We start from the raw sequence: 24,587 nt of genomic DNA, 5'->3' as shown, positions 1-24,587 counted from the left end.
AAGAATAACATGAACGAACATCGTGACATGGAATTTTTATATATAAAGATTATGGCATGGTGATAAAACACGCTTGTATGCAAGTATATAGGTATTTATCAGTAAGAAATAATTTCGTAACATATTTTTTATTACAAATAAAAGGACAATAATTTTCTCATATCTAAAACATTGTTACTGCGGACTATATGTGTATAAATATTAACATATTCCTGACATGAAGCAATTTTCTCTAAGGAAGCTGGTTATGTGTAATATCTCAACGAATACTCGGAGGCCTGCAATCACAGTGTGTGTGATTCGACCGGGTGCCCTCGATAGCAGACAAGCATTTATTTCGTTACCCACAGATTATTATTTATTATGAACTATTCATGAACTTCACATTGTTGGCACAAATTACGGGACGATGAATGCAATCATAATTATGTTGTCAGTTGAGAAATGGATCGCTCGTGGCACCTTTATGAGTATATATTACTTCCAATCGAAATAGTTACAGAGTTGTTAGTTTTTTTTATATATTATTATTAATTATTATTACCCCTTCCTTTCCCGTTGGTGTCATAAGCGATACGTGGCAATAATATAAAACGGGGGTGTTTTATAGTATAATAGTTTTTCTTATATATTTTCCATGTGCAGACAGCGACCAGTTACGATTTTATTATATGTATTGATTATATTTTTTATTTCCTGCCTTTTAGAAGCTCTCAAAAAGTATTTTCTGACCATTACTAAATCAATATATTTAAAAATTATGTGTCAATTTATGGACTTTAAATAGATTAATTTAATTAATTTGAGTATCTATTACAAAATAGACTTTAACATTACGTAATATAGTTTTTGTAGTCCTACGCATATTAATTAAAAATTTTAAAAAATATAAAAAATAAACTAGAATATAACTATAGAATGACACAGTTTAAATAAAAAAAAAGAGTAGAATGAGGAAGGAACAAATTAAAAAGAAAATAATTACATTCCGTCATGGTTCCGTCATTCTTACTGCGATCCTTTTGTTTTGATCGTTATAGTGAAAGTACAGAATTGGCACTTTGGCGATTGTCAGATAATTACACAATAATAGAGACAGAGGGCTCTGACGTAACAAAACTTTTATCGATTTTGTTTAATTAAGTAAAGTACAAATGATATAATAGACATCTTATGAGCATCATACCTAAATGTAGCAAAGTTTAAATTATTTCTAATTCTTATTAAAAAAAAAGTTTTTATCTTTAACTAAAACCTTAATGTTAACTCTGTAAGATTCTAAATAATCTATCACTGATTTTTTTTTATTTTAATGTTAATAAAGTATATCAAAATTTTGAAAACAAATTTTGAAGTAAAATGTTTAATAATAATATGTATAATGTTTTATGATTAAAGTTTTAATTCGTTATTTTTTAAATAATCGTTCAGGAATATTGAAAATTCTTCAATTTGTTTTGTAAATTGATAGATAATTCAGATGCTGACAATTTCAATATAATATAATAATGTATACTGTATGTGTATTGTAGAGAATGGATTTAATATTTTCGCGGAGATTGGCACCTTGAAGTCTTAAAAAGTCAAGAGAATGAATTTAGGTCAAGTCGTTGAGTTGCCTCAAGTGCGAAATTCTAATATTGGTTTTATCAAGTTGAGACCCAAAAATATCAAAAATATTTACTAGGCCATAATGAATAGAAATTTGTTTATGACGATGACTATAAGATAATATCTATGCAAATATTTTAAGTGATTTAAATATTTATCGTCATTTTAGAAATTCTTTTATAATTTGGTATTAATAAATATACCTATGATACTCAGAAGTGGTAACGAATGCTGTTGATGTTTATAAGCGACTGTTACCACTTTTAATCTGTAATCCGTAAAAATGTAGATCGTCGCTTGTTTTGTTAGTCTATCATAAAAAATAATAACAATAACTCAATTAATCAGTGATGTGCACTTCCTCTAAATAACACTGTACTCAGTAAAATATAATAAACTAAAATGGAGTTGTAATTAATAAATTGGTGACTTTGATATTATAACGGTTTACACTGTCTTACCTTACCATTTGTAATTCATAAGTATAAACAGTCATACTTATATATTATAGTATATAGTATTAGTCTAGATTTTTTATTAATAACATGTGTTAATCATTTCTATCAATTATCCTTTATAAGCTTTTTTAGTTCGAAACTAGATGTAAACTAGATGCTGTATAATTATGTAATTTTACCCGATACAATATTTATTTATTATTAGTATTACTTCGCCTGAAATGTTATACAAATCCGTTGGGTTAAATCAACTTTTGATTTGTTTTAAATTCATAATTTGCATCAACTTTCATATTTATAATAATAGAAAATTACAGCCATCAGTTAATATTCGTAACTTATATACCTACACAGATATATTCAGTGGGTGTTAAAATTATTAAGAAAACCTTTTATAGGAAGTATGTACATGCGATTGTCAATCGTACGTACATTTTGATGACAACATACAAAAACTAATTGCTAGTTCCCACATTACACAAAGCCAAAATAGCAACGCAAGAACATACACAATGACACATTGTCATATGCACAATATTTGCATATAATAAGTTTTTAATAATGTGCGTAGATGTTGGAATGCCTTTTGATTAACTAGAAAAATGTTAGGGGATAAATATTAATAATATGAAAAAAGGCAATGCAAGTACCTCAATCTGTATATAAATTGCTCGCCATTTTTTCATCTGTGTTTGCCTTTTCAGCTGTGCCTGCGCAGAAGAACATTTTGCATGCAATTTTGATGGTTTTACTATGACCAGAATAAAATATGTAGACTTTTTCGGACTTTACATCGAAAGAAAGAGAAAATATTCCGGGTCTACACAAATAATAATAATACTATTATTTATTTATTTATTTCATACAAAAACTTTGTTAAATTTTGACTACAGTTCAAGTAGTCTGTTTTGTGAAAAAATTGGCACGCAAAATACCTATGCAGTTACGACATTCATTTATATCCATATCATGTCTTGGAGACTAAGGTTACACTTTTAGAGCTATGCACCATACCTACATAATATAAATGAATTCTTATGTTTTTTTAATTCAACATACATGTATCATTGTCAACTTTTCCACCATTAATTGCCCGCTGCTGAATATAGATTTCACCCTGCCATAAAAAATTTCTAAGTTTCCTGCATCCACTGATTTCTGAAACATATTTAAAGTAATTGTTCTATCAAGTGGAAAGGTTCTACAATAGGTTTGTTCAATTACAATATAATAATAGTCACGCAATCAGATCCATTGCGTGGTCCTCAATAGAAGATATATTAGAGAAACTTGCCAACGAATATCTCGGAGAACAACCCACCATATGTTTCGAATTTAGTTTAATAACGTTACCTACATAACTATAATATATTAAGAGCTATAATGATATTTTGAAGATATATTAATTAGTAAACAAGTAATTATATTAAGATACGCATCATAAATTCATTATACAAACTAATCACCTTGCTGCTTGTATATAGCAGTGTCCTAAATATTATAATGAATTAAGAACCGTTCTAAACTCATATACAGATAACTACGGCACAACTGATAAACTAAAATTCATAACGGTACTTCCTCATGTCTCGGGGCGAGCGGTCATCGCAGACACGAACAAAAACATTAAAATAGCAACCGTAGCGGTTCGGTCAAAGCGCAAAAAGAGCACGTAATTACTTTAAATACTTTAGAAAATGTTAGTAACTAAGCACAGTATAATTGGAAACTAATTTCCTTTGCAGTTCTTAATTTCGAACAATAGTTATGATTCCAAATTAATTATATATGCTCATTTTTTATGATGAAAACGAAATATTAATCCCAACATATGTTGGTGAGGTACCTATAAGTGATGGTAGATAAGGATGAAATCAGATCAGTCAACCTATGGTGATTAATTCACTAGAATCATCATTATGGTACATGATGGTATAAAGATCACATTAGTGTCGGCAACGCACGCGTAATACCTCTGGTATTGCAGGTCCACCTGATGGTAAGTGGTTACCGTAGCCTATGTTCATAGGCTATAGTAATCAGGTGGGCCGTATGCTTGTTTGCCACCTTAGTGGTATAAAATGAAGGTAGGCTTGACGAAGTATATTGCTAGTAATGGGTCGGTGACCTCATTATGAATAATAATCCTTCCCTCCCATAACTGGATATGTCCGAATGAACTGTTATCCGAAAATACGACATTATATTAACATATTTATTTTTAATTATTAATTTTCTTTGACGATGATCATATTACATGTTGTGAAAATAATATTTTATAAAACTACTGTATTATACATACAATACAAGACAATCAATGGTATTCTTATATCTTTGTACATAAATAAAATGGAAGAAATTTAATTCATGATCCAACCCCCACTCTCTGCTCTAAACGGAAAATGAATTCCGAGCAGATATTTCATTTCATTTATTTGTCATTAAATATATATATACAAAATGTGAATTGTAATGTATTGTAAATTCTTTGTTGTACATATTTTACGTTAAACATATTAAAAAGATTATTTGTTTGATTGCCTATTTTCATCTTCATCATTATTAGGTATATCAGACGTTAACTTTTCAGTTCTGAACAAAGCCCTCCCCCATAGACTTCTATAAAAAATGGCCCCGAGCCACCTGCATCCACTTACTCCCTGCTATTCATTTGAGGTCGTCGTTCATTTAGGGGGGAGGGGCATCCTACGTTCGCCTGTACGGAGTCGTCACTCAAGAAACTTTCTTCTTCATCGGTTATCGATTCTTCGAGCTATTGTTAGTTAAACTGGATTGGAACAGGATTGATAATTTCAGTAAAATTTAACGATTTCAAATTTAACGCTGGTAGATTACTTGCGACCATATATCATCGAGTCAAGAAAAATGGAAATATATTAGAACTATTATTATTGGTACAACTAAAATTAGATAATAATTTTACAGCATCAATCATTTTTGGCGTTTGATATTTTTAAACCTCGAGTAATCTGGACGTAATGGCAATGACGAGCCATTTTACCGCAACAGCACAAATCATTTTACGTTGAGGATGGTTGTTTATTACGAAAATACGAAAATTGAAGTTACAGTGAACCTAAAAACAGTGTTTCTACCTCCAGCACAAATTAGTTCCGCTATTGGGGTCATTAGAACAGTCTTTTTTAGTGCACAGCTCGGTTCTATTCACTCATTTTGAACTCTAAAATCTTCGTATTTACATTAAAATCGATTGATACTATAGAACATAAACATTATTATCTTTATTTATAAGAGGAATTTTCTATTTTTCAGTATTTTTTGTAACTTAGATTTAGTTAATTCTTTTCCATCGATTTCAAAAACAAGGAAATTCTCAATTCGACTGTATTTTTTTTAGATTGTTACCTCCGTACCATAATTCTTTTAGTTATAAACCGATCCAATATGGATTTTTTTTTCTGTAAAAATATATTCTGTCGATGTAGTAACTGCTCGTAAATATCGTATGAAAGAATTTTCAACAGTCGGCAATAAATCCTTTATTTTCAAACAATGTGGCATAGAATCGATATAATTTAAACGCTTACCTAGTGTATTTACATGCATATTTATATTTTTTTTATAATTTTAATACAGCGAGTATATAATCTATTCTAACAGAGGTTATTTATTTAACTAATGACATCATCTTATCATCGTCATTATCTTCGTGAGATACACTTTGTAATAAACCGTCGAGGTGACTTGTGAAATCAAAAGTGATCTAAATATTAACAAAATTTTGTTAAACAATTAAAATATATTTCAAGGTTCTTTAGTGCCGCAATCGTATGCACGTGAGAAAATTCATAATATACAAATGCCCGTGTTGTGTACACTGCCCTTATTTCGTAATGTGTTGCGTGAGCCTATAAATATAAGGCAATTTGTTAAGTGACCAGATCCCACAGCGGAATTTTAATATTGAACGACATACGAATTTGTAACTATGAATCAAATTAATATGTCACAATGGAATCAAGTATGGGCGTTTTTGAATACATAATTTCGTACAGAGTACAGGGTAGAATAGCTCTTATTCCTTTTGTATAAAATTTAAAATAATATCGATAGATAATAAATATTCAGATTAACGTCCATTTATTACAACATATATAATAATAGTACAGGTAGGTATTATATTCATGTCATATGCGTAGTAGCAATATTGTATACAACAAAAACTCGTCTGCGATTCTCAAGTCTGGTCATTTTATGTGACATGAATTTACCGAACACTTTTTATTATGTAGGTGCATATCTATTAAGTATACTAAATATTTATAACAATGATGGTACAAATTATTACATATGTTAAATAAAATTAACTAGATAGTTCAAATTTCTAATATTTTATTGTTAGGGAGGCAAACATGCAGACGATCCACCTTATAGAAAGCTGCTACCATAGCACATGAACATCTGCAACACGAAATAAATTGCATGTGCACTACCGGCCTTTTAAATGTCTGTACGTTTTTTTATAGGACATTTAATGTCCTGTATTACATTGTAAGAGCAAAACAAAAGACAGGACCTCACTCCACAACCTAGATATAGAAATAGAGGTACAAATGAAGAGGATGCACGAGCAGTAATAGTGTGTCGCGTGTATTAAAAAAAGGCAATTTTTTATTAATTAATAAATGTAGGTACACATTTTAACACAAGATGTTTAAGAAAATTAATATAATTTAAAAAAAAATATCTAACACGTGCTTATGAAATGAAGATTAATTAATAATACTATATCATATATATTACATTATTTTCATAAAGATGACCATCTAATTATCAGAGATCTCTACTAATAGAAATTCCATATCATACAGGTTCTATCTCAGTATTCAGTTTTATAGGTACCATGCGCTAACCTATTGCGCCACTGGAGTTGTATTCAGTACTGACTGTGTACAATATCAGTAAAGCAGTTTTTAAAATTTCATAATACTTAATTACTTAGTTATCTATAAACTTATGTTTTTCTAGTTCTTTTTGTTTGAAAATTGACACAATATTGTACAGAGTATACCACGCTACCCGCTGAACTTGATGCATCTTTCCAGTTCGGGTATGCTAGATAAGAACTCTTTTAGAGTTGAGATCGCCTTTGTACATTTGTTTACCTCTGTCATATGTTTTATGTATTATTAGTGTATACAATCAAATATAAGTTGGTAAATAATTTAATAAATATATGTTCAACCATTTTGTCGTGATGAGGTAACAAATAGACAAATAGAGATCAGTTTTAAAAATTACTGATTTAGGTTTCATAAGTTACTTATGAACTTACCTACTTCAAGCCTCTCAAGTCTGATATTGTTTTAACTTCACGATTTTATTATAGTATAATTTTACATGCGTAAATTTGATTAAAATGCACCTGTAGTAATGCAAGTTAATAGCTCATGTGTATACCAAATTTCATTCAAATTTATCCAGTCGAACTTGATTAACTTATACACATCTAAATGTCCACACAAATTTAGAAAGATCCACATTATATAATATTAAGTAGGATAATGGATATATCTATTTGCATGGTAGGTGTATCCCTTACATAGTACCAAGTAGATACGTGATAAGAATGATTAGCATGCAGTCATGTTATATAACTGTGTTATTTTGGCCAATGTTAGTAGGTAAATCGTTTTGGATGCATGTTTATTATCCTTTAGTGTCATTGGCCTTATTATTACAATGTGAGCTAACCGCAAAGATTACTTAACAGTTTAATAGTCTATTCTTGTGACCGACGACGCATATTATTGTCTAGTGTTTTAGGACATAGCTTTTTTTTTTGTAATAATTCGACATGTCCTTGGCATATTCTGTAAACACAGGAATAGTCTAATTCATGAACTAGGGTTTCAATAATAGGTTAGGATTTAATCAAAATGACGAATTTGGTCGTAGGTTTTTTGGATCTTACATAGTTGTCGAATATAAATAAATAAAATAAATAGATAGGTCTATAGATCATTAAAAATTAACAGTCCAATATTCCGATTGTTCACTTTTTTAGAAAATTTTTATTTTTCTTTGTGGTAAATAAACATGAAATGGTCCATCGACTTCCGTAAGATCAGTATTAGGAGCATAAACACAAGCACTTTTCAAGCGTAAAAAATTTGTGCCTATTTTCCTTATTTACAATGTGTATATTTTTATTATTGATTTATATTTAACTATAAAATAATGGAAAGTGAAAATATAATAATTCATAATCAATCTTGTTTCAGGTACTTAACAATGACATAAGGCCCTCAACAAAATGGCGTTACGATTAAAGAAAGATATTAAAAAAGCGTCGTACTATGTGTGGTTCCTCGGCGCGCAGGAGTCGCGTGGACTCAGAGGTGAAGAGTTCGCGATACCTGCAATAAAGATCCTTGAGGAAAGGGCGAGAGATTTGGAACCTTTCAAAGTCACTTTACAGGTAAGACTTCTTATTATAACACGATATGTGACCACATTATCCTAAAAAAACACAAGGACTATAATTCAAGTCCATGAATGCGAGCAACTAAAAAGAGAATGTCCTACTCTCAACGGTTAACCGTACTCTGCCAGCTTATTTTAATGCTTAGATTCGATATTTTTTATGCAATTTGAAATAACAAACAATGTGATCCACAAAGTTAAAAGTGCATTAATTAGTCCCTTATTACAGAATACACTATAGCATCCACAAAGGTTTACCTTCGTATTATGTAATTATATGGCCATATTATTATTTTTTAATGAATAGTTTTTTGTAAAGACAACTTTACAAAAAACTATTCATTAAAAAATAAGATATAAAAAACTTATCTACAAAAATATATTTCGAAATATATAAAACCTCAGTAGTATAAAGTGCTATACAAGATTCATTTATCATTATTATCTACGACATAAAGCAATTTTAACTCCACAAAAATGTCTCCAACTATCTCATCTGGGATTACCGCATGCCAATTTGTTCAGTCATAAATTACATATGGGGAAATGTTTGTGAAAGTAATTTATGATGTTCTAAATGATTTATACAGTAGCATCATGTAATACTACACTAACAGAATTGTTGCACAACACAAACAAAACTGGCAGCAAGACGGTGTTAATTTCATAATTAAATTATAACACTGAAGTAAATTGCAACTGCTTTTTGCACGCAAGTTATTTTCAAAAGACAGTATTTATTAAATGAATTAAAAAAAAACCCGATATACAAAAAAAATTATAGAAAGTTCAAGAATTTTAAATGATAATACTGGAACACTTACAACTTTCTGAGTTTAGAATAATTTAATAAATATGTCTATCGCATCTCTCTTTTATTACAAGCAATGCCTAATCTAGCTACGAGTATATTGCTAAATTTTACAGTTGAATTTTTTGACGACATCAGTGGTGATTTTTTAACATACAGCACTATCTTCCGATGGTCGGTCGATCTCTACATACTCGTAGTACAAACATTTGTATTCACATCTATTGATTTTGTTCTGTTTTCTATGTATAATATATGTATACTACAAAAACAAGTATTTAAGAATGTCTATCTGTTATCGCCGTGTGATCTCGGCATAGAATGGGCCATCCCTTCCTTTCTCGTAGGTATCGTAAGATACGACTAAAGGAATTTAATGGTGCAGGGATGGGCAGCAGCGTCCCTCTTAAAATATCACCTAAGCCTAACCGGTTGCCAACCCGCCTGCCAAGCGTGGCAACAACTGACAACCGCCCTCTCCCTCCAATAGGAAGAGGCCAATGTTCAGCAGTGAACAGTAATGGTCAGCAGTTGATAATAATATCATATGATGATGATTTCAGATCATCATGATCATCATCAGTTGTCTAGTTACCATAATACAAGCTCTGCTTAGAATTAGATAGTGTTATATTTTATATCCAGTAGTGTTTATGACTTTGTAGCGTTCATTTGTTTAGAACAGTGTATTATTCTCACCAGCTCTCCCACAAAGGTTTGAAGATAATTCAGAACGTGACAGCAAAAGGCAAGCAGCAAACGATCAAGCATTTCATACCCCATGGCAGTATTACCAGCGCGGTGGTACAGGACGACGTGGTGGCCTGTGTCTTATTGCTGTACAATCCGCTAACAGGCTGTCCTGTTCATGTGCACGCGTACAGGTCAGTTGCAAATTGTATTGTATTATATCGGATTAAAGTTACTTTTTAAAAAAATACGATTTTATACAACACGGGATTGTATAAAGGCAGACAAAAAGGGGAAATTATCGCCTTTTGACATGAGTAGCACCATGTACATAATACATTGTGGTGCTTTTGATGTCCCTTATATATTACCTAAGAACTAAGATGTTATTCCTCTATATACTGTTATTTCTCTGCCATACCGCACTCTTTAAATTGAAACAGAGCTATGCAAGCTCTGCAGCTATTGCACGGCAAATACACATGTGAGACTAAAGTACCTAAGCAGAAGACTTTTGTACATCTCCTGATGACCGACTTGATAGAAGATTCTAAATGTCCTAAATAATACTATCACATTTTTTTATTACTATTTACATTATTGTATCTACTCTGTTGTGTGTGTGTCCTTATCGTTATATAACCATCCTGTATAATATGCAGGTTGTAATGTCTGCTAATATTGTTTATACGAGAAAACTAGTTTCTTTGTAAACACAAGGTCTTCAATTTCACACTAAAGTTGAAGTATTAATTGATTGTGTATCAGTTCTCCCATATTTTCAAGGTTCCACAGAGTGTCACGATTATGCACCTATTTACTAACACACTGGGTCAAGGAGAAGATGTTTCAGATAATATTTTACGACTCAAAATAGTAGGTTCACAATATAAGATCGGTTTCACAGATAACTTTAATGCTAAGTCTATAAATTGTTATTGAATAAATTATAGTAAACTGTAAAATAATAGTAGACTGAGTACGTGCATATGTGCGCTGTGTGTGTGTGTGTGTGTGTGTGTGTGTGTGTGTGTGTGTGTGTGTGCGTGTGTGTGTGTGTGTGTGTGTGTGTGTGTGTGTGTGTGTGTGCGCGTGTGTGTGTGTGTGTGTGTGTGTGTGTGTGTGTGTGTGTGCGCGTGCATGCACGTGTCTTCATTCGAATATTTATATGTTACGTTATGCAAAATTTTATTACAATTTGTTAAACTAAATAAAACTACTTAAATATATATACTAGATACCCAATATAAATACAATTTTATTTAAACTTTTAAGTTTGCATTCATTTAAGTTATCCCATTGTGAGAAAATCATAAAATAACACCTAAAAATTTAGCACGGATATATTTTGTAATCATAGAAGCGTCCATCACATTTGATTAGAGACCAAGTGCTAGAAAAATATTTAAAGAGACATATCTGACATTTTGCTCTTTCGACCTTTGTTCATTGTAAATGTCAAATTAATTGTGGACCTTACTACATAATATTGATCATCACGATCATACTTGAACAATTATAATATTTAAAACTAGATGATACTACCTTGTTTTTAAGAACCTACTTAAAAAAGGAGATTCTAAACCCCTTATTTATAATTACTAAAACCTCCTACAAACCTATTTTAACCATTACACTGTTTTATCAGTTTTATTCAAATTGTGAATTTAGTTCGTATATATATATATATATATATATATATATATATATATATATATATATATATATATATATATATATATATATATATATATATATATATATATATATATATTCTTTATTGCACTTAAACAATATATGCGACGATTAGCTTAACTACTCTTCACCATATTATGATAGGTTTTTTTATATTTAATAGGATTTTTTTTAATGGATGATAATGAAATGGTAACCCTGCTGGCGCTAACGGTATACACTGGCAGGGCACCAGTGAGGGATGTAAATGAGAATGACCTTTTCATGTGTGACCAAATTAATATGGGACTATTCATCTCACATTAATTTTAAGATAGCTGAAACTGTTATTTTTGTTTACAGAACAAAAATTGTTTGTTTTTTATATTATATTTACTTATTCAGGTTTACCAACAATTGTCTCCACTACGTTTTTTACAAAATTAAATGGTAAAAAATTATATCCTTCAAATTTCAAACCACCTTTGTGTCTGTCGATTCTTATTCGAATCAGGTTCAGTTAAATAGATTATCCTATTTCTTGTTATTTAAATAAATGCAAAGGTGAATCCACTTCTGCGTTTATTTAATTAATATGTACATGTTAACATAGATTTTTTAATTGTCTTAGATTACTAGTACTGTATACGAACCTGTTGCATATTATTTACGAAACACATCTATAGTAGGCGACTAACAATTACCTATAATGGATGCGTACGTAATATTTCAAAATTTTATTGATTTTTTCCAATTCTAGGATACGCTCGTAAATTGAAATTAGAATAAGGATTTACGTTTCCACTAGGAATTAAGGAAATTATATTTTTTTTTATATAACATTAGAGATTATTGATGATTGACATATATACTGTAGGTACTATATGATATAATTTATTAAAAAATATAATTATACGAATAAAAAAACACAATATTTCTTGCCAATTTTATCAGAATTAATAATAACGTAAAATATAAAATATGATACTTTGTTAATTGCATTTAAATATTCTAAATTTAATTTAATTTAATTTCCATTATTTATTTTTATTACCACGACGATTTTATAAATGGAATCCTTTGATAAAATATATAAATACAGCACATACTTTAAATATTTACTAGATTTTAGTTATATTTGCAAAACTACAAAACAAAGGGTTTACCATCTTCACCTGACATTTAAAGCATTTGAATACATGTCGCAACTTCTATACAGCTGTAGGCTAAAGCATCTTTACGGCATGTCGCAACTGATATTAGACTTTCCCTATTACAATCGATATCCTCTCATTTATATAAATCGTTAATATAAATAACATCATCTGATTGTTTATGTTTTACGAATTTATACTTTTTTGTCACTTATGAAATGTCTGTGTTGGTAGTATATACTAATTTGTGTAAACAAAAGAAAATACTTAAAATGGCAAAAACTACAAACCTTAGGTACATCTTTATAAAGCCATTTTACTTTGAGTACGTAAGGACTATACTGAACATTATATAGTAGATAATAGCTATAGTAAATTGAAATTCTAAATACTTAGTCAATAAAATTTTCATAAAATTTTGTATTCTCGTATTTATTTATCTGGTGTACAGAAGGATTTCTATTACCTTAATTCCAATTCATCAACGCGGACGTTGTAAATAATGGTACGAATGAAGCCGCGAGTAATAGCTAGTCATTATTAATAGAAGAAAGTTGGCAACCCTACAATGGCATTTCACGTTTATGCACCCAGCATCCGCCGAGGTCACGGTTAGCGACATCTGTGTGCAACTTGTGAGGAATTTGTGACAAGGACTATTATAGAGAAGTACTCGTTTTCAACACCATGCCGATCGGACTGGTATGGGGCTACAGTATGTGTGGATGTACCTAGTACCTACATTTTGCACGGTAAAATAACTTAATCAATCGTGAACATATAACACATATTGATGATCGACGAGATATATTAGATTAAATAATATATAATAATATTTTAATTTAGGTATACAAGATTTACCTTAGCAAAAAATATCATCAACTTCAATCGTCATAAAATTAAAATGAAATTAATATGACAGTAAACCATATCGATTGTAAAAAGAATTTTAAAAATCGATCCAGAATAGATGACATATTATTATAACTTATTCACAAAAAAAAAAAAACAATAGGCAAATTGAGAACTTCGTTCTTTTAGAAGTTGCATAAAAATATGCGTGATATAAAATAAAATATTATTTTCTACATTATAAAATAAAATCATAGGTATCTAATATACTTTATCAATTTAAAAATGTAATGAGACTTATCGCAATAGAAGCAATAACCTGGATTAAAGTTAGATCCGGTAACCATCTACATTAGCAAGTTTATGATAGCACTTACCCGTTATGGAGCCTGGTAGTTTAATGCAGGATTTACTTGAAAGTACATTATTACTGTACATTTGAAATTACTACATACCAATATAATAATAATTACACATAAATATGTTTATATAATTTACAATTACAATTTACCTGCCTAGTGTAGTATTCAAGCATAAAATTATTTGAATTATAACGTAATTGTGTTTAAATTATCCTTAGAATATGCTATTTACCATGAAATAAATTTTGAAGTTTCGGACCTAATGTTATACTTTATTTTATACGGAAATCATGCGTAAATGGAACTTAACGTTTCATTCGTCTTAAATCCTACCTAAAAAGTTTAAAAGACAAATATTTTAATCTTTTTAAACTGCATTTATTACATGATTTTAACATTAAATTCGTGACTCGTTTGGTTTCGAAATTTTGAAAAACTATTCATGGTAGGCTTTCTGGGTTGTTTATATTATACCATCAGAGTACTATTATTGTATCTTTTTATCTTAATTATTAAGATCGATTATAACGATTTAAGATTCAGAACGATAACTTAAACGTTAAATTTGTACTTTTTTAATAATCAATTGAGAACATTGAAAATTCTTCAATTGATTTTGAAAATTGATAGATAATTGCGACGTTACTACACTAAAGTAATGGACGCTCTTAATATATGTATACTATTCATATTTATAAATTATCGACAGTAAAATTATTGACGATATTTTTCTATGACAGTAAGTTAATGAAATTATTTTCTAATTAATATTTGCGACAGAAAAAATAATAATAAATCGCGACTATCTAGAAATCACACAAATTAAGTTCTTTAGTTTCAAGTACTTCGACGACGTTTACTTTCTAAACTTTAATATTATCTTTTCTCAGATTATTAGTTCAAAGGTGATCAATCTATAGATAGATGATAATAGAAACGGGAAAACGCATGTTCTACTTAGTACTTACTCAACTACACTCTAAATTAATCATTCATCGCTTGCCGACAACGTAACAGTGTTTTTACAATCCTTTCACTGCAACGACTCTGACCACGTACGATACGTATTATTTGTTCATTACATGTTAAATGTTTCGTGGTATTTTTGACAGTTATTTAAATATAGCAATGAAATAAACGCATAGACAAAAAATCAGCAACTTTCACCAATATTGTCACCTGTCAAAGAAAAAAATACTTTGTCCGTAACAATGAAACACGTTTGGGTGTTAAAAAATCTATTGAATAGGCTGTTAACAAACCGTGAAGTGAGAATTAAAAATGTTGGTAGTTTTGACGTCTTTTCTTATTATTTTGTTTAGGATCGTATTTCAAACTAAAGTTACGATTAGATTTCCGGGTTTGTTGTCCGCCTTTGTTAATGCCTGTTGCTCGTTTTTAAATAAATTGTTATTTGGTAAATAAATAATATTGTTGAAACTTTCTTTGTTTAGGAACATATAAACAGAATCCGCAACTAATTAAGCACAAATTACATTATATTAGCTGAATAAAGTTAAACGTAAGTTTGTTTATTTATATTGACTATTAAAAATAATAACCTTTTGACTTGATATGGACATGTATGTATGAATGTAGATGGCTTTAAGAGTAGAGAAAGATCTAAAAAGAGATGGCTGGACTGTGAGAAAGATGATTTAGTCAGAAAGAGAAGAGATACTGTTCAAATGACTGCAAATTAAAATAAATGTAAGATAAATATTACTCCGACCTCAAATAATTGAAATAAGGACAGGAAGACGATGAATAAAAAATCCTCGTTACCGGGATAAAAAATCAGCCGTTAACTGACCACTGATAAATATAGGTCGCCCTCTTCTGTGAGTTTTGCCAGTAGCTGCCACGCTTGGCAGACGGGTTGGCAATCGCTGTTAAGCTTTGATGAAGTTTCAAGAGAGACGCTGTTGCTCACCCCTTGCTCATTAAGTTTCTTAGATACCTCTTACGATACTCATATGAAAGAATGGGGTAGCCCATTCTATGTCTGAACCACACGCCTAATTAACTTATTGCATTTTTAAAATACACTAATATGTACTCAGAAACGTATTGGTATTTAGAAGAGATTTTTCTAAGAAAATGGTATTTGTTGCTTGATGGTGTCTCACCAAATTATTAACAAATTATGAATTTAATTGTAACTATTACTTTATAATATCAGAAACCTACCGAATATAATTTTAATTCGGTATATCATGCAGTATATTGTATTTTAAGTAACCATATATGTGAACATAATATATTATCATATTTTGGCTTTCGATGTTTGATTAGTGGTTAGTATTATTAATAAGAAGTGAATAAATATGAGTACACGTCATGTTCGCCCGTCCAGGCACAAGTATCGTCGAAACAGCCTTGACTTTAAAATGTCAGCATTCTTGTGATCGTCTCTACTCTTTATCGATATGTAGTGATCCTTGTTTGTTCCGTAAAGAGTAAAGTGCATCAACTATATACCTATTATACTGTCTTTTTTAACTAATCCTAACTAATAATATAAATGTAAAAGTATGTTTGTTCATTTGGTTATTAATTATTAGCGCTTGAAGTACTCATGTTTTAAATACACTATCGGAACTTAACGTGATGAAACATTGATGGATTTGCACCATGTCGTGGTCCTGTCGTGACCACAACGTAGTGCAATCCACGTCAGAACGTCGACAATTAGGAGTGTAAAATTAACTACTCATCATGATATTTCATATACATAGTGTTTGAGATGGAGATCAATACAGACTACTTTCTCATTGCAGATGCAGAACATAGATAAACAGAAACTTTATAAATGACAAATTAAGAAAAAAAGCAACAAATTTGAGTCTTCCTCAGTGAGTCAATAGCTAAACTCGTCATTTAAATATCTGAGACTCAAAATTTTTTGTCATTTTTCGACCTATGTTTCGTTAAAGAAAATGTTCAGTTTCACTAGTAGAACGATAGTCTTAGAATTATCTACATATTTACTGCATACTACCTATAGCACACTTCCTTCAGGATGCTTACTACTTTGATTTCATCCTGTATAGAAATATCTACTTAGATAATATTATTTTCGAACAATACTTCATGTTTGCATATTTAAGTGAGCCCACTCAATTTCTTGCTACATGGTGCGACAAAGCTTGTTCACTTTGACATACATAATGATAGAGGATTAAGTCACATGCCATAATTCCTTGCTAAATGCCATTCCAATACTGTGCAATTTCCTTCACAGCAGCTCTTAACAGTATTAAATGTATGTAATTGACATTTCGATCATGTCATTAAAGCTATTTAAGTCAATTGATCACTACGAGTCGCAGTAACTGTTCATAATTGACTATAATAGTAAAATGGCACTTCGCGCTAAGTGTCATTGGCTATTAGCAGTTGCTTAAAAAGTCAATAAAGTTTATTAGTATCTATTATAAACGCCGTAGAGTCTGTCTGTTTATTTGATTTTAAAACACTAAAAATTTTGGTGTACGTTTAAGAAGAATAAGTTTTAAAATCTTAACTCTAGATTTAAATGTAACACTCTATTTATATATGTATAATAATTATCTTTAATAAGAGTATTTACTCAATTTATCCTAAATTAATATTATAATGAGGATTTTTTTAGTTTTTATATATATATATATATATATATATATATATATATATATATATATATATATATATATATATATATATATATATATATATATATATATATATATATATATGTATATATATATTCTCAAAAAATACTTGACCGATTTTGAAAATTCTTTTACTTGTAGAATTGTTACATTATCAGTGAATAACGTGAACTATATTGTATTTAAAAAAAAAACAACATAACCAGAGATTAATACATATCCTAATTGTTAAAACTCAAGGCAAGAAAATGTATATTATTATTACAGGATCTTGATGTGGTGTTTGATATATAAGTATGCCCGCTTTTACAATTTTAGTTCTGAAGGTCCTTGCCATAATTTTCTTGTATTTTTTGTGTGTGCATGTCAAGAAGCTCTTTGTAACAATTTTAATACTTTTTTTTAATACAAATAAATTACTCTTAAGCTTTTTTTGCGGAAATCTTAAATTATACATATAAATGAATCGTTTCTTTGATTTATTAAATTATGTAATTTAAATCGAATAGTTAAGTTATAATATATGCAAAATAAAACGGAGCACCATTGCATATTCAACAATATGTATTTTTTTAAAAGCACACATCCAACTAAATCCTTATAAAAAGATTATTAGTATTCCTAATAACGTTTGATAATGCAGACGCTCTGCATTATAAATTCCAATGTGGGCGGCAACAAATTTAAATAAAGCACTTATGGCATTGCAACTCAAATATCATTAAGAGGCTTATGAAACGAAAACAAGTTCAAACAATAAGTGGAGCACTTATTAACATAACAATGTAACTCGTGCTTATAGTAACGTTAAGATACACAACTGTTACATAACGTTATAACGTCACGTTAATGGCATTTTATGTTAATAGCAAGGGCCCAAATATATCCATGGGCGTTTAACTCAGCTGAGCTGAGCGTACATGCTCAATAGTTCATGCTCAATCGCTTGAAGTCTCTCTTACGACATACGCGTCAAAAACGATTTACCTTTATAATGTTAATGCTGTCACCTCACTGGTATTGCAAAAATATCCATGTACTCTCTTGTACAAGAGTATTTCGTATAACATAGTACCATATGTCATAGAGAGGTGACGGCCGTCTCGCCCACACAGTTTGTCTTGTAAGTAGCCTAAGTAGCTAATCATAGGTTATATAAATAATAGGACAAACATTTCATTATGAGTAATTATTACTGAAAATTATTAATGAAATAACCAGAGGGAGACTTTGTACAAAAGTCGTTTGCTTGAGTACCTCTGTCCCATTCGTGTTTTAACCGTAAAGCAGTTGTGTTTGCATGGCTGTGTTTCGGTTTGAAGGGTGGGTTTATAGCGTGAATTTACAGGGTACAGAGGAATAACACCTGAGTCCTCAGTAATGGCAACGCATGGGAGGTATTATGGGCGAAACAGTATACCATGTTATGTCCATGGTACTGCTCATGTCTATAGGCGACGGTTACCACTTTCCATCAGGTGAGCCGTCAACTTGTTTGCCATTCTAAGTTGTATAAAAAAAACCCCAGCTTGCGCTATCGGTATACTCTGGTGGAGCACCAATGAGGTGAGGACGAAAGCCGGTCAATTGAACCATCATGGTGAATTCAACGACAATTAACTACGGTGATTTCTAGGGAGAACCGCGTGAAGGTCAACCTGATAGGGTATATTTTTAGCAATAGGACTGTTAGATTCTCATTACTAACAATCCTTTCCATCTACTATGGGCGATATTTCTTTTTGAATGATAATAAAATGGCAATCCCGCCTGCGCCAACGGTTTACGCTGGCGGGGCACCAGTGTGGAATGATAGGTGAGAATAAAAAGGCAAGTCAGTTAGTCCATTGTAATGAATACCACAATTACGTTGAGATCACCCTGGCAAAATAGGCTTTCCCCTGCTATAGAGCTGTTAGGTCTCATTACTAATAGTCTGTTTAATAATATGTTAGTTTTACAACGAAATTACAATGGTGTCTACGAGACCGCGTAGATGTGCATACGACAAAATATATTGTTAGTAATGTGACCGATAGTCCTCGTTCTTAAAAATCGCTATATAATTACAGAAGGCAGCTTACTAATAAAGAGTGCCCATTAGTAACATAAAATGCGAATGGTAAGTTAGACATGGGAGGCCAGCCAACAGCAAAACCACTACCTAATTGTACACTTTTGACATTAGGTACTTAGTTGTAACCACTCACTGACATTCAGTACCTATGGCATGCCGTGACATGTCACGAATGCGATGTACTCTTTATAATAATAAGTACTTGCATAAACATAATTGACGTTATATATATCTACTCATAGCACAAGCGTGACATTGAGTGAGGCGTTTCATAAATTTAGAAATAAAAATTAATAAAAGTATAAGTATATCGTTACATGTAGGTCAATAGGTAATTTAATGTTATTATTATAGCTATAGGTATATGTAAAATTATATTGCTAAATAGATACACATATTAGATTATAGGAAAAAGGAATTAAATTCGATTTTTTTTAGTATTACAAGAAAAATGCTCTGAAGCTAACATAGAGCCAAAAACACAAACTATAAATATTCTCTCACGTGTAAGAAAATGTAAAAGTAGGTTCTAATATAATAAAATATATTGCTAAATATATATTGCTTGCTATACGTGCTTTATACCGCAAAGAACTAGGATTATTCAAAATGTTTATATTTTTTGATTGAGTGTAATATTAATTAACTCTATGACATAACTCACTATTTCAATAAATTGCAGCAATTTCTCTTAAAGCCTCCGTTTGTATTCATAAGTAATATTCTCTGTGCTAATATTAAACTACTTCTCCACAGATGTGACTCCGACAACACAGCAAAAATGCTGTACTCCCATCTCCAAGCCCTTATTGAGCGGCCGGAAAACCAAAAGAAGTTCGCCGACATCGAACGCAAACTACAGATGAGAGGTGCTCTGCCTGCTACAAAGAAACCACCAGATTCATCACTAGGAAGTGAAGTGTCAAGAGAATCAGACTCTGGGAGCAATGAAGAACGATGTGTGGCCAACCTATACGATAGTCTCGCTGCAGAACTTAAGCAAAAACTGTCAACAGGTAAAAAAGGAATAGGTCAGTCCATTTTTCATATTTAGCTAGGTGTTCGCTTCCACGCAATTATGTATGTATGTGCACAATGTCCGCTTTATGGGTATGTATATAAGTAATATATATTAAATACATACACTTTATTAGTATGCGACATGCGCTTCGCATCTTGCTAGACCTGCAAAAAAATATTTTGAGAGGCCTACCTGCATATTTTTAGTGTCACTAATTCTCATTTAATATCTCTCTCTATTATTAAATAAAACTATATAAGAAATATCAACAAAGTTGTGAGCATAATTATTTTAATCTTAGATTTAAAATTAATAATAAGATTTTACAAAAGAGTCATATTGTTCTACATTTTATCTACAAAAGAAAAAAAACACTTTCCTATACACTTAAATTAACTCTGAATTTATTCCTTTTTAAATACTAGAGTAGATCGCTTAAAACTCAAAATTTTAGAATATAGTATATTTAAAACTAGGTTTCCATAGGATTCTATGATAACCACAGTATTCATGTGTATAGCAAAGTTTACTATTTTCCATCAAGTAGATGTTTCTTTGTTTTCTGTTTCCTGTACCTAATATAAAAATCATAGAATTTCTATTTGTCATTGACTATGCTTTAAGTAATGCGTTATAGCATAATGCAGATGTTAAGTAATTAAAACTTTATAGTATTACAGAGATTCAATAGATAAATAAATATTATATTTTACTCACCATATTTTATAGTAAAAATTGTCAAAATATCAGTTGTTATTCACACCATGTTACAACGCACAAATGCCAAAAAAAAGAAAAAAGCTGTTTTTTTTAATTCTAAAAATTCTATTACTAATGTAACATAAAAAGTATATACTCTGTCCATGCCTATATTTTACATTTGACAGTTGCTAAAAAATTTAATGTTCCTAGTGAAAGAGAACATTAAAATGTATGCATTTTAAAAGAAGTATTTTACATATTTCTATAAAAATATATTTATAAATAAACAATTTATGTGGCTTTTGTATTGCATAAATAAAATATTATATTAGCAAATATAATCTACTCACAAATATGTATTTCTTTACATATCAATGTTATGATAGGTGCTGATATATGCTTTCAGCTATTTAGCATAAGAAGTCGATATACATATATCGAACTAATAATATTGGTATTTTCCAGGCAAAAGTCCAATATTACTGCCACCCAGAGATTACGACACTGTTCATCGACAGAAGGGTAATTTGAGCAATATCGATACACGACGTTGTCTCAACCAAAACATAGTGGGGGTGAATGCAAGACGCAAGCTAGAGTCATCCGGGGGAAGTTCGGGTATTGGCAGCGACTTGGCACCATCACCTGAGAGAAATGACTACGCGAGGCAGCATGACAACCATAGTACAAGCGGTAAGTGTAGTATTAACATTTATCAACTCATTTGAAAAAGGTTTTCAATCCTTACTAAAATAATTAATGAGAGAGTGATTTTGTTTGTTTGTTACTTCTTAGTGCCTTAAAGTCTTAACCAATTAAAAATGAAGAAAGTCATAATATATATCATATACATAGATGAATTTGTGGGTAAAAGCTAATTCGACTAATTAGTTTTGTGTACATATTACGCTTTTTTTTTCGATTTCGATTTCTTTGATTTCGATGATTACATACTGATTATGTTTATGACCCATATAAATTTAGTAACGATTGAAACCACCATTTTTCAGTACAAAATCCTGCTTCTTATTCCCAAGTCTCATGTTGATCCTATACGATTTTTTTTTCAAGTTTTATTTTTTTATTTTTTGCTTCCTACTTAAAAGACAACTGCTAAGAAACCCTCTTCTTTATAAAAGTGTAAAATCTCTAATAAATAATTGTTAAATGTTAAAAAATTTGCAGTTTTAAACCGATTTTCATAATTATGTATGACATAATACACAATTTTTAATTATATTTATAAAAGAAAGATGGAAATAAAGTCTCCAAATTGATATTTAACCAACTCGCATAACAATTTATATTATTATAAAAAATTAAAAATTAATAGTGTACGTAAAATTCCTAATTAATCTTTAACTACACATACCCATTATAGGTACAAAGACGTTTATATAAAAAATATAATTATACTTTTAGAAGTATTGAAATGTTAAAAGTGCTGACAGTTCTTTTTTACATTATTAACTTGTATTAACTACAAAATAATGATCTCATTAGCGTGATTCAAACATCAGCCAGTATTCAAAAGCGGTAATGACTTTGTGACTCTACTCAATTAGCTAAATTGCAGTAGTTTGTGAAACCAACTAGCTACAATATACTCTTGCGCAGTTTGAGATCTATTGTTTTGGTGGCAAATTGTTTAATGGGGGAAGATATAAACATAATAGGCGTTGTGAACTTCTGAGGTAACGTTCGTGTTTTTCTTAGCTAATATAACATATAATTAAATCTGGCAAATGTGAGCCGAACTCGCTTTCAAGGTATTGCATTCAAAGATATCGTATTTAAAATCTCGCCGATATAAATGTACTAGAGTGTTCAACGCAAAAGGTCTATTAAACTCTTTATGCAGAGCAAATTCTATTATGATTCTTGTAAGATGAACTTCATTTATAATAGCAAATAACTCTCATGATAGTAGCTTATTGCTTTTTACTGTACCAGCCAGATTTATCCCGACAAATTTTGGTATCTATACCTCCTCTCTCGTATTTATCCGATTGAGACCTATATTCGTATAATTGTTTTTCGTTTATTAAACTGCCTATTACAGTAACTGTAAATACAGTAGAATACAGAATAATAGATTAGGTATAATTTAAAATTACTAATCATGGTCAGAAATATTTAAAAAATTATAACAATATAAAGTTGCAAATTTGAATCAAGCACTAGAATACGTCAAAAAAGTATAAGCAAGCACAAGGATAAAATAAATTATAGTACTTAATATTTGTTCTGTTATATAAAATAAAAATAAAAAGAAAAATATAAACAGAGAAGTAAATTAAAATTTGATATATCAAATTGTCTTACTTTACTATTCTTTATGATTAAATCATCAAAAAACATTCTTAAAACACAATCCCAGAATAGCTATAATCGTACCAATCAAATCGTGACTATACAAAAAAGACAATATTTCCTGTACATTATGTTGATGCCATCATCATAGCTTGTTATTTAAATTATAGGTATTTTTAAAAATTGATTCCATGTTATTCTCGTTAAAATGCTAAAGATGTATGTTATTATCTACGTAGGTTGTATTGAACAGAAAAATAGTTATATATTGTTAAAGAAAGAAGAATAATGTGGGTACATTTATAAATATTGATTAATGTTATTGTGCTACGTTCATCATCATCCCTTTAATGAGGGAGTTTTGCCAATAGTTACTACGTTACTTCCTACTTATTGTTAAAATAAATTGCACGCCGATACAGGGCAGAATATAAAGTGAATACTATTTATCACTCGTACAATCTTTGTAACACTTTTATTCAGCAAATAAAGCAATCGATTGATTGATAAAAAGTATTTAAGTTGTATAAACCTCTACTGTTTAATAAAATCACAAAACGTAACAACATTGAGTGAATTATTGTTGGAATTTAGAAAAAATACAAACATTTGCATTGCCAAAAAATCTAAATTCAGAAATGCTCACTGTTGTGCTAAAGTTTCTGTGTTTATGTGCTCAACATTTATTCAGTCTCCATGATCGTGCATGAGATGAATTATCAAATTGCACAAAATAAGATA

At 30.2% G+C, this 24,587-nt stretch overlaps 1 protein-coding gene across 3 annotated transcripts in view; it reads left to right on the top strand.

Annotated features, from left to right (window-relative positions):
- The window catches only part of LOC113515099 (nuclear speckle splicing regulatory protein 1), a 103,496-nt gene that overhangs the window by 67,915 nt on the left and 10,994 nt on the right, over nt 1–24,587 (top strand). For 2 of the 3 annotated variants that reach the window (XM_031908462.2, XM_031908461.2), the window contains 4 exons: nt 8,336–8,532; nt 10,051–10,232; nt 20,567–20,841; nt 21,999–22,226. In XM_031908462.2, coding sequence (XP_031764322.2) covers nt 8,368–8,532; nt 10,051–10,232; nt 20,567–20,841; nt 21,999–22,226 — 850 coding nt within the window. In that variant the 5' untranslated portion in view covers nt 8,336–8,367. The remainder of the gene's footprint in view (nt 1–8,335; nt 8,533–10,050; nt 10,233–20,566; nt 20,842–21,998; nt 22,227–24,587) is intronic. The other variant, XM_026899246.3, reaches the window with a different exon arrangement.

Source organism: Galleria mellonella, unplaced genomic scaffold, assembly GCF_026898425.1.
Source record: "Galleria mellonella isolate WM207_F2 unplaced genomic scaffold, CSIRO_AGI_GalMel_v1 utg312, whole genome shotgun sequence".
NCBI classification, from domain to species: domain Eukaryota; kingdom Metazoa; phylum Arthropoda; class Insecta; order Lepidoptera; family Pyralidae; genus Galleria; species Galleria mellonella.
Note: the sequence above shows the minus strand (reverse complement) of the source record. Positions and strands in the feature narration are given on the sequence as shown.